General features: G+C 40.4%; 1 protein-coding gene across 1 annotated transcript in view; it reads left to right on the forward strand.

Moving 5' to 3' along the window:
* The window catches only part of LOC126187801 (TP53-binding protein 1-like), a 352,433-nt gene that overhangs the window by 307,425 nt on the left and 28,329 nt on the right, over positions 1–16,679 (forward strand). Inside the window, exons 19-20 of the mRNA XM_049929085.1 lie at positions 4,781–5,004; positions 7,470–7,710. Coding sequence (XP_049785042.1) covers positions 4,781–5,004; positions 7,470–7,710 — 465 coding nt within the window. The remainder of the gene's footprint in view (positions 1–4,780; positions 5,005–7,469; positions 7,711–16,679) is intronic.

Here is a 16,679-nt window from a genome sequence, read left to right on the forward strand (position 1 = left end):
TGCTGTTCCAACAGGACAATGCACGTCCGCATGTATCCCGTGTCACCCAACGTGCTCTAGAAGGTGTAAGTCAACTACCCAGGCCAGCAAGATCTCCGGATCTGTCCTCCATTGAGCATGTTTGGGACTGGATGAAGCGTCGTCTCACGCGGTCTGCACGTCCAGCACGAACGCTGGTCCAACTGAGGCGCCAGGTGGAAATGGCATGGCAAGCCGTTCCACAGGACTACATCCAGCATCTCTACGATCGTCTCCATGGGAGAATAGCAGCCTGCATTGCTGCGAAAGGTGGATATACACTGTACTAGTGCCGACATTGTGCATGCTCTGTTGCCTGTGTCTATGTGCCTGTGGTTCTGTCAGTGTGATCATGTGATGTATCTGACCCCAGGAATGTGTCAGTAAAGTTTCCTTTTCCTGGGACAATGAATTCACGGTGTTCTTATTTCAATTTCCAGGAGTGTAGATAGTCATTTTTTCCTCATCGTATCTGTGAGTTGAACAGCAAAGGCAATGACCAGTAGTGATACAGGATATCCTCTGCCACGCACCGAATGCTGGTTTGTAGACTACGTATGTAGATCTAAATGTAGAGCTGAGTATTTTCCAGAGACTTACGGATTTTAAATTCTTTTTCCCGTGCCATAATGGCTTTATTGAGGGGGAGATTGAAGAGGAAAGGTGACAGTCTATCTCTTTGGTGAATAGCAAATAGTTCTGATATATGGTATCTCACATTAGCTTTAATTCGGACTCTGTTAATGTTTGCTTGATGAGGCTTAATGTCTTTGGTCTAGGCCCTGCTCGCCTTCTTAAGTAGATGAAAGTGTAAATGATGGGGCTGTTTTGGATTGTTACTAGATTGAAGAGTTGTTGTGCACATGAGCATCCTGATAGAAACCCCACTTTGTATTTGCTGTTCTTATGTTCAAGCTGTGTTTGTGTTCCTTGAAGTAAGTGTGATGAGAATATCTTGTATGTGACTTGAAGGAGAGAGACCCCTCTGTAGTTATTTACATCTCTCCTGACACCCTTCTCTTAGAGCAGGTGGACAAATGAGCACTTATAAAATTCTGGCTGTTCTTCTGTTTGTCAATTATCTATGATGATTTATGTACATTCTTAAGAGTGTGTGTGTGCCTGTGAGCTTCAATGCTATTCCCCCATACAAGTGGCCTCTTGTTCTTAAGCCTAAGTTTGAAGTTATCACCTTTGGTGGGTTAATGAGAGCTGGTATTGTATTTGTGTATAGTAGTCTCCCTGGGAAATGTTGGAGGTTGTTATATACAGTTGAGAAGCTCAGAGAAGTACCGCACTAGCTCTCTCAGTTGTCATGATTAGTCAGAGCAAATCTACTATTCTTTTTACTGAAGCATATGTTCTGTAAAGTGTATCCACAGGTCTTTCCAGTGAATGTCTTGTAAAAGTCATATGTGTTGTGTTCTCTGTAGTTCTTTTCAATTGAGTCCAGTTTTTTCTTTCACGTGTATCGTCTTTTGTCTGATTAAATTTGCCACCTGCTTTCTGATCTTGACAAAGTGTTATTTAGTCTCAGGTTATTGATTACTGTTACATTTTCTAGAAGGCCTTCTTTCATTCTTAGGGAGCTTCCTCACATTCTGAATCCCAGCAAGGATGTTTTATGTTCTTTTTCCCATGAGGTTACCTTTGTGGCTTGCTGTTTATCCTTGGTTTGGAGCTGTTCCCAAGTTATTGCGGTTTCTTTCTCTCATTTGTCTTTTATATTAGTTTCTTGGATTCTTTTTGTGTCAAATTATCAAAGGTTTGATATCTTGCGGTGTGTTCTTTTGGGGATAAACATTATTCTGACATGCACAAGGTAGTGATCCAAGTTGATGTTTGCACCTCTGTGGACTTGCATGTTGTGAGCTTCTTTTTGTGAATGATATGTAAGGGCTACATGATCAATCTGATATTCTTATTCGCACACTGCACGCCCATTGTGTTGTTTGATTGAGCTGACTATATTATTATTTATGACAAGAGCCATACCCAAGAGAACTGTGACATTTCTTCTGACTTGCTTGTCTGTTTTGCTCTTGAAGATATGGTAGTCACCTTAATCTTTAGTGTTCTCATCTGTGAAGCATGTTTCTAAAGAGCTACTATCTGTGTCCTTTGTTGATACAATTCTGATATGAGGTTGTGTATTTTGCCTGACTGATGTAGGGTGTTGATATTGAAGGATCCAGTGTACATAGCTTTCTTTGCTGGTAGATTGCTAGACAGCTGTGATTTTCTCTGTGATTGTGATAAGCCAGAATACGAATGTCTGTCTGCTGTTCATTGTCAGGTGGTTCCCTTACCACCTGGATTGAAGTTGTTTCTGTTCTTACAGATCATGATTGCTTATAATCAAGATTTTGTTTAGTATTTCTGATGGGGGTTTAGGATCAGGGACTGTAAGTGTGTTTTGTTGACAGTTTTTCCTCTTCCAATAATTCTGCTGTACAGAGATCCGTCTCTTTGTCTTCATTACTGTCAAGGTCTTCAGTGTTACCCTTACAGGATGCTATCACATGGGCCTGTGCAAGATAGTTACTCATCCTCCTCCCTCCTTCGCTACTAATTGCTTGATGAGACCTCAGGATAGTGACTTGTATATCAGTGTTTTTAAGCTGTATTTATTTACATTTGAAGTTTAAATTTGTACATATACTATCTCAAAGTATGCCCTGCCACTTCCTTGTTTAGTTTTACCTTTGTGACGCTGCACAATTAGTCTGTAGGTTTAACCAATCCATACATAGTAGAGTCATAACCAGCGACCATTCATTTTTATCTTTTGCATGAGAATGCTTATATTGTTACAGGTTTTATTGATTCGCTTCCTGCTTGCCCAGTTATTCACATCATATGCATTCATATATTTAGAAAATGTGATATTACAAACATAAAATTTCAGCATGCTGTGCTCAAAAAGCAAATCAGATTGCTTGTAATTACGGCAAGCTACTAGTTATCTCTTACTTGTTACAGTTAAATACTTACTAGTTTGTAACTTGGCCTTACCATATTTGTATGTATTTCAAATACCTTATGGCTACATACTGGTAGCTGGTACATACTGGAACTCTTCCCATTAGACATTGAAAGTAGTGCCACTATACAGAGATTTTGGTAATACTCTTTCCCTTGTTATCAGATGTAGCAAAATAGCAGACATATAATGACTCCCTAGTCAGAGACAGGGTCAATTTATTATGATACTGATCTGATATAATTGTGTGTGGGGGGGGGGGGGGGGGTGAATTCCTGCTTGATTGAATTAAATCCTCTTGAGTTCCAGAGTGTCCTGAATCCCAACTTGGTCTTGCCTATAAAATATTAATGCCACAACCACTTAATATCTGGTTAATAAAAATAAAATAATTCTCAACTCGTCAGGTGCCGGCTTCTAGCTAAATTACTTTTCCAGTTATAGGTTATAAGAATTTTGTCGAAAATCAATCCAGCTTAAGAAACATGTGACTAATAACTCCGTATTTTGTATTTTAATGGTTCCTTAGACAATATACAAAGATGGAGACTTCAACTCTGTAATAATTATGATTGGGGGATAAAACTGCCCATCAGCAACACAAACTCTTCCATTGCTCAAAAGTAGTCCCTGCTATAGTATTAGATGTGCATGAGCATCCAAGAAAACTGATCAGAATACTTCCCACGTTAACTAGCAGATACCAATCTGAATACATGAGGCTCTGCATATGCAAACTACTTTGTATCAGTAATAAATCAAGATATTTCTGAACAAAATATTTCTTCTATACATCACTATTATTCATATTTGAGTTGCTCCTGATGAAACGAGCAGTTTGTGGTCACTAAAGGTGTCCGCAGCCTAAACTTCCTTCCTTCTAGAGGATCCCTAAATTTCCAAAGTAGTTGAATTTTGTTCATTTACCACATCATAAATTAACTGAATATACCAATCACTTGAACAGCTTTAAATTTATAATCACATGTTCTTCCATGACCTGATGTGATGTCTTCCCTATTATGACTTTAAGTAACACTACAAAATTGATTCACCCACCCGATACTCAAATATCCAATATGCTTGGGACCAAAATCTGGACATATGTGCCACAAGCCCATACTAAACACTTAGGAACCATTAAATGTCGACAAATGAACTGTGTTATTAGTACTTTCTAACAGTGGTTAAATTGTAGCCAATGGCTGTTGGAGAATCGTTTAACTGCCTACTTCATTGCTGCATTTGTCCCTTTACCACTGTAGAGCTTCTGCACTGCTGACTACAATTAGCATCGGCATCTTACAACTTCTCCCCCCTTTTCTTATATCTACAACACATTTTATACAAAAGATTTGCATAAAAAAACAGAAACGTGTAAATAAATGATAATATTTATATGTCATTAGCCACTTACTGTTGATTTATAACCAAGGTTTTGTGACTATTTCCTTGTAACAGCAACCACTCAACTTTGGCATGTCATGTACAACAGTTACAGTCTTGAATTCTTTGCTGGATGACTTTGGCTCCGACTCTAAAGCTGGTGGTGGTTTTCAAACCAGATGTAGTTCTTTCCAATAGGTTGCAGTCTCTCGTGTGGTTTACTGTTCAATACATGTGAGACTGTCTTTTTCTTTTAATATATAACTATATAGAACATGCAGTTTCCTTATGCTACTTGCATAAGCTATCACTTTGTAAATGGAAGTTCAGAATTATGAAAGTGTACCAATCTGTTTTCTTCTGTCTGATTGAATTATTTACATTGTCAAACAGGTGAGCGAGAGTTCAGCAGTTATCGTTTCGTCAAAGACCGCTTGAGAATGCAGTTGGAAGCTGGAGGTGGCACTGTGCTGGAGTCCTTGGATGATGTTCCTGAGGACCGCTTACGTGATACTATTCTTATTGCTAATCGACCTTGCCTAACTGCAAAGTATATATGTTGCCTAGCCAAAGCAGTGAAGATTATTAATCATGAATTTGTCATCCAAAGAACAAAGGTAATGACAGGAAGCATATCGAAATGTTGCCTCTTTTATGTAGTAAATGTGTGTACTTTCATTACAGATACTCATAAGAATGTAGAAGCTTTTGTGTGAATACTTTTTCTGTGTGTGGTAGCCTATTAGTCATATCTTCTGGTTCACTAAGATTTATGAAAATTGCACTGAGAAACAATAACCCTAACTACACTGAAATTAGACAAAGTGTTGACCACTATATTAGCAATAAGTGATGCTCCACCAATGCTGTTTATCCTGTGGAAAGAATAGGTATCACAAAAATTTTTGCAACTGATTTTTTTACAAGCACTTTGCTGTTAATTGTTTCCATAACACTATATATTTTGTTTTGTGATCCATAGTGTGTAGTACTAGAAATTTTAAGTTAACTTAATATTCATGAAACTTACAAGTAAATGATGCAGTATTAGCACTTCTTTTTATGTCACCTATGTCCATTTGTTTGTAGCCAATGTGAGTATTAATACAGTTATGCGAACAACTATTTCTTTTATTTTTCTTGTAGAGCACTGAAGATGTATAAAAACTTATTTGGTTGAAAACAAAAATAAATTTTAGTTCTCAAAGATGAATTTATTCTTATCTAAAAGATTATCAGCATTGAAATAACGACTGAGCTGGGATACCAATATTTCATCACTTGATATTTTGGCAGAAAACCTTTCAGCCATTGTGCTGGTCACTGATTTCTGAGTGTAATTTAATACCTGTTGAAATCTTTTGACGCAATGGCTCCCCTCTCCACCCATTCTGTAACAGTGTGAGAGGTAGACCATGACCCAGAACCATATGTAAAAGTAGGAATTGGTGCCATCTCAACACGATGGTAATGATTGTGATGATAGTAATCTTCAGTGAAATGTTGCCCTTTGCAATGAGCTCACTTGAATGAATACCTGAGAATTTATATTAGTTCAACTCATCAGGAAAGACAATGGGGTCAGATAAGTAACTGTGTCCTAGCCAAATGTCCAGAAATGTATGGAATGTTCACTTATTTGGAAAAACTTCAAGAATAACAATAAGCAATTAAGATTTCTGAGTGATGGTGTACGCATAGGCCAAGAAGAGGCATGTCATGAAAGTGTGTATCATCATGTGAGTTCAAGTGAGAAATTGTGCAACAACAGTGATGCATGACTGTTGAACAGTGGGTACTGGGTGAAGGATGCAACTACAGCAAAAAGTGTCACTCATCTTGTCTGCTGTACATTCTAGACCATGCAGCAGCAGTCATTGTTGGTTTGGTGACGGACCACTGGAGCAAGTGTAAGCCTTTGTGTCTCAGTGGTTCATTGTCTGCTGCACACTGTACTGGCTGCACTGCCTGCTGTTGTGTTGGGTTCCAGTGCCTTGAAATCAGGAATAAGCAAATAAACACTGATGCCAGGGTGAGGGACAATAGGTAGCATTTTCTGATTAATCAAACTGATTCAGAGAACAGAGATGGACACTTGTTAAATGCTGCCAGAGTGGGACAAAATTGAGTACAACATGTGATCTCATCTCCAAATTATTTATGGTAATCTGTAAGTAACGCAATCACTGCAGGTCTTAAAAAGTTAGGATGAAGACAAATTCATTAGATAGAATTAAAGGAGAAAACTGAACAGTAAGATGCAAATATACAATATTTTTGCACTGTCATCAATAAGGAAGTCATCTATTGCAATGAGGTGCACAGAAAAATTGAAATATTATGTAGTATGCAAACAAAGGACTCACAGAAAACAAAATTGGTAGGCACTGAATTGAACAAAGAAGTTGTGAAATTAATAAGAGAAATATAATAGATAAGAAACAACAATGAAATAACAGTAATACAGTCATATATGTACGTTGCTATTTCCTGTGTACTATTCTGCCCTTTATTCTTCAACTTACTTTCAAATTTCTCACATTCATTGTTTTTCTATTATCATACAGCAAGTAACATTATACAAGTCTTAAATTTTGGATTGAATTTGAGAAATGCTAGACTCAAATCTAAATTCCTGCCCTGACACATAAATCTGTAAATGTGGGTTCTGGAGCTATTCCAGAATTACTGCATCTCATTCAGTGTTCATTCCTCTGTCTCTGGTGAGCTTACAGACACGTTGACGTAACGCATGTGTGGCCTCACTTTTGTCTCGTTATTGTCAACCTTCCTTGTACTATTGTTTCATTATGATTAATTTCACATTAGAGTAGTACTTGCAATTACAAGTCACTAAAACACTGCCACAAATTCTAAGTTGGTTTGGAGACTGATATTTAGATAGCTTTTTGCACAATATCCTTAAAATGTTAAAAAAAACGAATAAACTGTGTTTTTTATAATGTAAGTTTTTTCATTTCGTAAGACTTTAGTTTCTATCACCCAGTTGCAGAAAACTGAGTTGTTTGCAATTTCCCTGTAAAATGTATTTAAAGCATAGTAAGATATTCTTGTGTTTCAGGGTGATATGTGTTCACCAAATGCTTATGGCCTACCACTGGGCTGGTCACTTTTAGATGAACGCTATGTAGGAAATGGTATTGATCTTGGTGCAGTTCAGAGGACACGTAAAGGTGGTTCCCGACAGTTATTGAGCCGGAAAAAGCTAGTCTTAGTTCATGAAACTCCACAATTTCTTGCCTTTTGGCAAAAAGTTCTTAATGATCTAGGGGCCAAGACAACCACTTACTCACCTAATGATGGTAAGTAGATCTTAATAAATTTAATGTCATTATGTGAACCAAGATTTTTGTAAGTAGAAATCTGCTTTTAATTTTTGGGATACTGCACTAATTACACTGTTCAACAAGGGTTCTATTTCTGATATTAAAGTGTGTGCTTCTAAACCATTTTACCATGGGAAATTCAAATATGTAAACAAAATATCATTTTCAGGGATATATATCGTGGAATGTTTCCATATATATATATATATATATATATATATATATATATATATATATATATATATATATATATATGTTGTTGTTGTTGTCTTCAGTCCTGAGACTGGTTTGATGCAGCTCTCCATGCTACTCTATCCTGTGCAAGCTTCTTCATCTCCCAGTACCTACTGCAACCTACATCCTTCTGAATCTGCTTAGTGTATTCATCTCTTGGTCTCCCCCTACGATTTTTTCCCACCACACTGCCTTCCAATACTAAATTGGTGATCCCTTGATGCCTCAGAACATGTCCTACCAACCGATCCCTTCTTCTGGTCAAGTTATGCCACAAACTTCTCTTCTCCCCAATTCTATTCAATACTTCCTCATTAGTTATGTGATCTACCCATCTAATCTTCAGCATTCTTCTGTAGCACCACATTTCAAAAGCTTCTATTCTCTTCTTGTCCAAACTATTTACCGTCCATGTTTCACTTCCATACATGGCTACACTCCATACAAATACTTTCAGAAATGACTTCCTGACACTTAAATCTATACTCGATGTTAACAAATTTCTCTTCTTCTGAAACGCTTTCCTTGCCATTGCTAGTCTACATTTTATATCCTCTCTACTTCGACCATCATCAGTTATTTTGCTCCCCAAATAGCAAAACTCCATTACTACTTTAAGTGTCTCATTTCCTAATCTAATACCCTCAGCATCAACCGACTTAATTCGACTACATTCCATTATCCTCGTTTTGTAGAATTTCCTCTCCAACCTGAACTGCTTTGGTTCCATCAGATTCACCTGGTCCTACTCCAAATCCCATGCCACTTTCCTTGACGTTGACCTCCACCTGTCCAATGGTCAGCTTCACACGTCCGTCCACATCAAACCCACCAACAAGCAACAGTACCTCCATTATGACAGCTGCCACCCATTCCACATCAAACGGTCCCTTCCCTACAGCCTAGGTCTTCGTGGCAAACGAATCTGCTCCAGTCCGTAATCCCTGAACCATTACACCAACAACCTGACAACAGCTTTCGCATCCCGCAACTACCCTCCCGACCTGGTACAGAAGCAAATAACCAGAGCAACTTCCTCATCCCCTCAAACCCAGAATCCCCCACAGAAGAACCACAAAAGTGCCCCACTTGTGACAGGATACTTTCCGGGACTGGATCAGACTCTGAATGTGGCTCTTCAGCAGGGATACGACTTCCTCAAATCCTGCCCCGAAATGAGATCCATCCTTCATGAAATCCTCCCCACTCCACCAAGAGTGTCTTTCCGCCGTCCACATAACCTTCGTAACCTCTTAGTTCATCCCTATGAAATCCCCAAACCACCTTCCCTACCCTCTGGCTCCTATCCTTGTAACCGCCCCCGGTGTAAAACCTGTCCCATGCACCCTCCCACCACCACCTACTCCAGTCCTGTAACCCGGAAGGTGTACACGATCAAAGGCAGAGCCACATGTGAAAGCACTCACGTGATTTACCAACTGACCTGCCTACACTGTGATGCATTCTATGTGGGAATGACCAGCAACAAACTGTCCATTCACATGAATGGACACAGGCAGACAGTGTTTGTTGGTAATGAGGATCACCCTGTGGCTAAACATGCCTTGGTGCACGACCAGCAAATCTTGGCACAGTGTTACACCGTCCGGGTTATCTGGATACTTCCCACCAACACCAACCTATCCGAACTCCGGAGATGGGAACTTGCTCTTCAATATATCCTCTCTTCCCGTTACCCACCAGGCCTCATTCTCCGCTAATTTCAAGTTGCCGCCACTCATACCTCACCTGTCATTCAACATCATCTTTGCCTCTGCACTTCCGCCTCGACTGACATCTCTGCCCAAACTCTTTGTCTTTAAATATGTCTGCTTGTGTCTGCATATGTGTGGATGGATATGTGTGTATGTGTGAGTGTATACCCGTCCTTTTTTCCCCCTAAGGTAAGTCTTTCCGCTCCCGGGATTGGAATGACTCCTTACCCTCTCCCTTAAAACCCACCTCCTTTCGTCTTTCCCTCTCCTTCCCTCTTTCCTGATGAGGCAACAGTCTGTTGCGAAAGCTTGAATTTTGTGTGTATGTATGTGTCTGTTTGTGTTTCTATCGACCTGCCAGCGCTTTCGTATGGTAAGTCACATCATCTTTGTATATATATATATATGTGTGTGTGTGTGTGTGTGTGTGTGTGTGTGTCCATAATTTTCATGGCAAACACAGGGACGTTATAGAGAAATACAGGTGTGTTGCCGCATCCTGTAGTGATGGAACAGGACAATTTCTTGTTCAACAGTTTGAAGAATTGGACGTCATTGGGTTATGCCTCACCACACCTATGTCATTAAGACCACCTGCAATAGCTCATTAACTCGATCGGTGACAGCTGGTCCCTGCCTCAGCAGTAAACTTTCACACTTCCCAGTGGCAGGTACATCGAGTTTACAACAGTGGTGTTAGCCGTAATTTGTGTCAGTCTTAACAAGTGGTTGTTTTGGCTGACATGTAACCGTCTCTGTCATATTTCTGAGCACAGTTGAACAAATGAGTTCGTGTGTTTAAACTGATTTAGCCTGGTGCTGAAAGTAAATTGACTGCTTGTTTTTACATATCAGCATTTTCTAGTAGATTAAAACTGTGTGCCCGACCGAGACTCGAACTCGGGACCTTTGCCTTTCGCGGGCAAGTGCTCTACCAACTGAGCTACCGAAGCACGACTCACGCCCGGTACTCACAGCTTTACTTCTGCCAGTACCTCGTCTCCTACCTTCCAAACTTTACAGAAGCTCTCCTGCGAACCTGTGAGTACCGGGCGTGAGTCGTGCTTCGGTAGCTCAGTTGGTAGAGCACTTGCCCGCGAAAGGCAAAGGTCCCGAGTTCGAGTCTCGGTCGGGCACACAGTTTTAATCTACCAGGAAGTTTCATATCAGCGCACACTCCGCTGCAGAGTGAAAATCTCATTCTGGAAACATCCCCCAGGCTGTGGCTAAGTCATGTCTCCGCAATATCCTTTCTTTCAGGAGTGCTAGTTCTGCAAGGTTCGCAGGAGAGCTTCTGTAAAGTTTGGAAGGTAGGAGACGAGGTACTGGCAGAAGTAAAGCTGTGAGTACCGGGCGTGAGTCGTGCTTCGGTAGCTCAGTTGGTAGAGCACTTGCCCGCGAAAGGCAAAGGTCCCGAGTTCGAGTCTCGGTCGGGCACACAGTTTTAATCTACCAGGAAGTTTCATATCAGCGCACACTCCGCTGCAGAGTGAAAATCTCATTCTGGAAGCATTTTCTAGTTCTCTAGTATTAATGTAGTACAGTTGTATTATCATCATCAGCATCATCATCATTTAAGACTGATTATGCCTTTCAGCGTTCAGTCTGGAGCATAGCCCCCCTTACACAGTTACTCCATGATCCCCTATTCAGTGCTAACATTGGTGCCTCTTCTGATGTTAAACCTATTACTTCAAAATCATTCTTAACCGAATCCAGGTACCTTCTCCTCGGTCTGCCCTGACTCCTCCTACCCTCTACTGCTGAATCCATGAGTCTCTTGGGTAACCTTGCTTCTCCCATGTGTGTAACATGACCCCACCATCTAAGCCTGTTCGCCCTGACTGCTACATCTATAGAGTTCATTCCCAGTTTTTCTTTGATTTCCTCATTGTGGACACCCTCCTGCCATTGTTCCCATCTACTAAGTACCTGCAATCATCCTAGCTACTTTCATATCCGTAACCTCAACCTTGTTGATAAGGTAACCTGAATCCACCCAGCTTTCGCTCCCATACAACAAAGTTGGTCGAAAGATTGAACGGTGCACAGATAACTTAGTCTTGGTACTGACTTCCTTCTTGCAGAAGAGAGTAGATCGTAGCTGAGCGACCGTGACGTCATCGCATATAGAACTTATCATGTTACTGAGAATGCTAACAAAGACTTTGGCAAATCAACCTATATGTCACCCTCTCCCTTTACTTTATATACTCGTAATAGACGTAAGCTATCAACTAATGAAACTGTATTTATTTGGATTAAAGGCAAAGGTACTTGTGAATATGTAAAATTTGTTGGTGACTGTACATTGTATTTTCATAAATAAAGTGATCTGTAGCGCAGCTTAAAAATGGACAAGGGTACATCTAGAATCTGTCGGCATAGAGCGAGAACAGCATGTTACGTCAGCTCTCCGAGCGCTTGACCTTTGACCCCGGCCGATAAGGCCGTTGACGTCATGGTGGCAGCGCGCCAGCGGCTAAGGCTGACAAACAGCGTACGCGAGCTTGGTACTGACTTCCTTCTTGCAGAAGAGAGTAGATCGTAGCTGAGTGTCCACTGCATTAGTTTTGCTACACCTCGCTTCCAGTTCTTTCACTATGTTGCCATCCTGTGAGAATATGCATTCTAAGTACTTGAAACCGTCCACCTGTTCTAACTTTGTTCCTCCTATTTGGCACTCAATCCGTTTACATTTCTTTCCCACTGACATTACTTTCGTTTTGAAGATGCTAATCTTCATACCATAGTCCTTACATTTCTGATCTAGCTCTGAAATATTACTTTGCAAACTTTCAATCGAATCTGCCATCACAACTAAGTCATCCGCATATGCAAGACTGCTTATTTTGTGTTCACATATCTTAATCTCACCCAGCCAGTCTATTGTTTTCAACATATGATCCATAAATAATATGAACAACAGTGGAGATAGGTTGCAGCCTTGTCTTACCCCTGAAACTACTCTGAACCATGAACTCAATTTACCGTCAACTCTAACTGCTGCCTGACTATCCATGTAAAGACCTTTAATTGCTTGCAAAAGTTTGCCTCCTATTCCATAATCTTGTAGAACAGACAATAACTTCCTCCTAGGAACCCGGTCATATGCCTTTTCTAGATCTATAAAGCATAGATACAATTCCCTGTTCCACTCATAACACTTCTCCATTATTTGCCGTAAGCTAAAGATCTGGTCCTGACAACCTCTAAGAGGCCTAAACCCACACTGATTTTCATCCAATTGGTCCTCAACTAATACTCGCACTTTCCTTTCAACAATACCTGAGAAGATTTTACCCACAACGCTGATTAAAGAGATACCTATGTAGTTGCTACAATATTTTCTGTTTCCATGTTTACAGATTGGTGTGATTACTGCTTTTGTCCAGTCTGATGGAACCTGTCCCGACTCCCAGGCCATTTCAATTATCCTGTGTAGCCATTTAAGACCTGAAATTCCACTGTATTTGATGAGTTCCAACTTAATTTCATCCACCCCAGCCGCTTTATTGCACTGCAATCTATTGACCATTTTTTCCACTTCCTCAAATGTGATCCTATTTCCATCATCATTTCTATCCCATTCTACCTCGAAATCTGAAACATTACTGATCGCATTTTCACCTACATCGAGCAACTCTTCAAAATATTCCCTCCATCTGCCCAAGGCATCCACAGGATTCACCAGCAGTTTTCCTGACCTGTCCAAAATACTTGTCATTTCCTTCTTACCTCCCTTTTGAAGACTGCTAATTACACTCCAGAATGGTTTTCCAGCAGCTTGACCCATAGTCTCCAACCTGTTTCCAAAGTCTTCCCACGATTTCTTCTTGGATGCTGCAATTATCTGTTTGGCTTTGTTTCTTTCTTCAACATAACTTTCTCTGTCTACGTGGGTTCTGGTATGTAGCCATTTTTGATACGCCTTCTTTTTCCTTTTACAGGTTGCCTTGACTGTATCATACCACCAAGCTACTTTTACACACTACTGTTCCAAGACATTCTTTAGTCACTTCTAGTACTGTGTCCCTGTACCTTGTCCATTCCTTTTCCAATGACTGTAATTGACTACATTCAACTAACTGGTACCTTTCTGAGATCGCTGTTATGTACTTGTGCCTGATTTCCTTATCCTGTAGTTTCTCCACTCTTATCCTCCTGCATATGGACCTGACCTCCTGCACTTTCGGCCTCACAGTCCCAATTTCACTGCAGATTAAATAATGATCAGTGTCATCAAAAAATCCCCTGAATACACATGTGTCCCTCACAGCCTTCCTGAATTCCTGATCTGTTATTATATAGTCAGTGACAGATCTGGTTCGCCTGCCTTCCCAAGTATACCGGTGAATGTTCTTATGTTTAAAAAAGGAGTTTGTGATTACTAAGCCCATACTGGCACAGAAATCCAAGAGTTGTTTCCCGTTCCTCTATATCCTCTCCAAATTTACCCATAACCTTTTCATATCCTTCTGTTCGATTTCCAATCCTGGCGTTAAAATCACCCTTGAGCAGAACACTGTCCTTGTCCTTTACTCTATCAACTACATCACTGAGTGCCTCATAAAAACTATCCATCTTATCTTGATCTGTCCCTTCACAATGCGAATATACTGACACAATCCTAATTTTATTGCTAGACACTGTCAAATCTATCCACATCAGTCGTTCGTTTACATACCTTATTGCAACTACGCTGGGTTCCATTTCTTTCCTGATGTAAAGCCCTACACCCCATTGTGCTATTCCTGCTTTGACTCCTGACAGGTAGACCTTGTATTCTCCCACTTCCTCTTCTTTCTCACCCCTTATCCGAATGTCACTAACAGCTAAAACGTCCAGCCCTATCTTACTTGCAGCCTCTGCCAGCTCTACCTTCTTCCCAGAGTAGCCCCCATTGATATTAATAGCTCCCCATCTCATTACCATTTGTTTGCCAAGTCGTATCTTAGGAGTCCCTGGTTTGTCAGTTAGAGGTGGGACTCCGTCACCTCCAAAGGTCCGAGGCATTTTGCTCTGATTGTTGCCAGCATCATATTTAAAGTACCAGGGAAGCAGGTTGCTAGCCTTACTTGCCCCGAGTCCCATTGGGTTTTACCCCTAACGGCTGAGGGACTAACCGGTGGATTTGGTAGTCTTTGCCGTATGAGCACAAGGTGACCACGACTCAGAATATGTCCGAGATGCCCAGCCTTATTCCAAAGTAACAGGTATCCCGACTGTCGGGACCACTTATTTGGCCACTCATACGTTGCCCGTGGTTCATGAACTAGGACATGACTACAGGAACCCACACCATGAACCACCCCACACCATGAACCAGTTGTATTAGTGAAGAGGTATTTTTAAATTTTCAGAAATGCCACGTCTGGATGTCGATATAAGCCAGACAACTTCTCCTATATCTGTGGGAAGTTCACCTTTTTCAGAAATAGGAAGAAAATTTCAACAGTCATAAAGAAAGAATATAAGCATTACTTTGGAGTAGAGGTAGGAGACCAAGGTAAAGAATGGGCACCACATATCTGTTGTTCTACGTGTTACTGCAAACTAATTCAGTGGTGGAAAGGTAAAGAGAATGTGACATTGTTTGCTGTGCATATGGTGTGGAGATAGCTCAAGGACCACATCACTGATTATTATTTCCGTCTAACAAAAATTCAGTGTTATACAAACAATAAATCAAAGAGGCACACTGTTTACCCAGATCTGCCTTCAACAAGAATGCCAGTACAGCATTCTGACAGCCTTCCAGTACCTTCAAGAGCTCCAGATCAAATTCGGAGTGACAGTGAAGTAAGTAATACTGAAGAAATCACAGATGATGATCTTTTATATCACTGCACAAGTGAGTCATTGCCACATTTCTTAACACAAGCAGATTTAAATGATTTAGTACGTGATATAGGACTAAGTAAACAAAAAATGCAGTTGCTTGGTTCAAGATTATAATCTATAAGAGTATAATCTACTCCACAAAAATCCTAAAATCAATGTTTTCAGGCACAGAACATGCCTTTATTTCCTATTTTGGAACTGACATAGCATTGAAGTTTTGCAATGACATTGCTGGCCTAATGAAAGTGCTGAACCTTCACCTTTATTTCACAGGAATGGAGACTTTTCATAGATTCGTCGAAAACAAGTCTCAAGGGTGTTTTGCTCAATAACGGAAATAAAATACCCTCTGTTACAGTAGCTTATGCCAGCTTGACCAAAGAGAATTACGAATTCGTACAAAGAATTCATTATAAAACAATGAATACATTACAACACAATACAATGAATACAAATGGAAAATATGTGCAGATTTCAAATTAATTGCAATGGTACTGGGAATGCAACAAGACTACACAAAGTATGCCTGTTTTCTTTGCGAGTAGGACAGTCTAGACGGGAATTCTCACTGCATAAAAAAGAAATGGCCTAAGCAGAGATGGAAAGTGGCCGAAAAGAATGTACAACGTGAAAGTCTGATAGCTCCTGAAGATATACTACTCCCACCGCTTCACATCATACTTGGCCTAATGAAACAGTTCGTAAAGGCCATGGACCCAACAGGCAGTGGGTTTGCACGCCTAACTACCAGATTCCCTTGTCTTTCAGCTACAAAAATAAAGGAAGGTGTATGTGTGGGCCCACAAGTCAAAGAGCTGCTGAAACATGCCAATTTTGAAGCACGTTTAACTGACAAAGAAAAGACAGCATGGGACTGTTTCAAGATGGTGTCAGAAAACTTGCTCAGAAGAAGGAAGAGCTACTAACTACAAAGCCATGGTGAATGACATGATCAAAGCATATCAAGATCTGGGGCGCAATATGTCTTTGAAGGTACATATGATGGACTCTCATGTGGACTACTTCACAGAGATTTGTAATGATGTATCGGATGAACATGGCAAAAGATTCCATAAAGACATTTCTACCATAGAAGGGCATTATGAAGGGAAGTGGGTACCTTCTATGTCATCAGATTATTGCTGGAATATC

Source organism: Schistocerca cancellata, chromosome 5 (assembly GCF_023864275.1).
Source record: "Schistocerca cancellata isolate TAMUIC-IGC-003103 chromosome 5, iqSchCanc2.1, whole genome shotgun sequence".
NCBI lineage: Eukaryota > Metazoa > Arthropoda > Insecta > Orthoptera > Acrididae > Schistocerca > Schistocerca cancellata.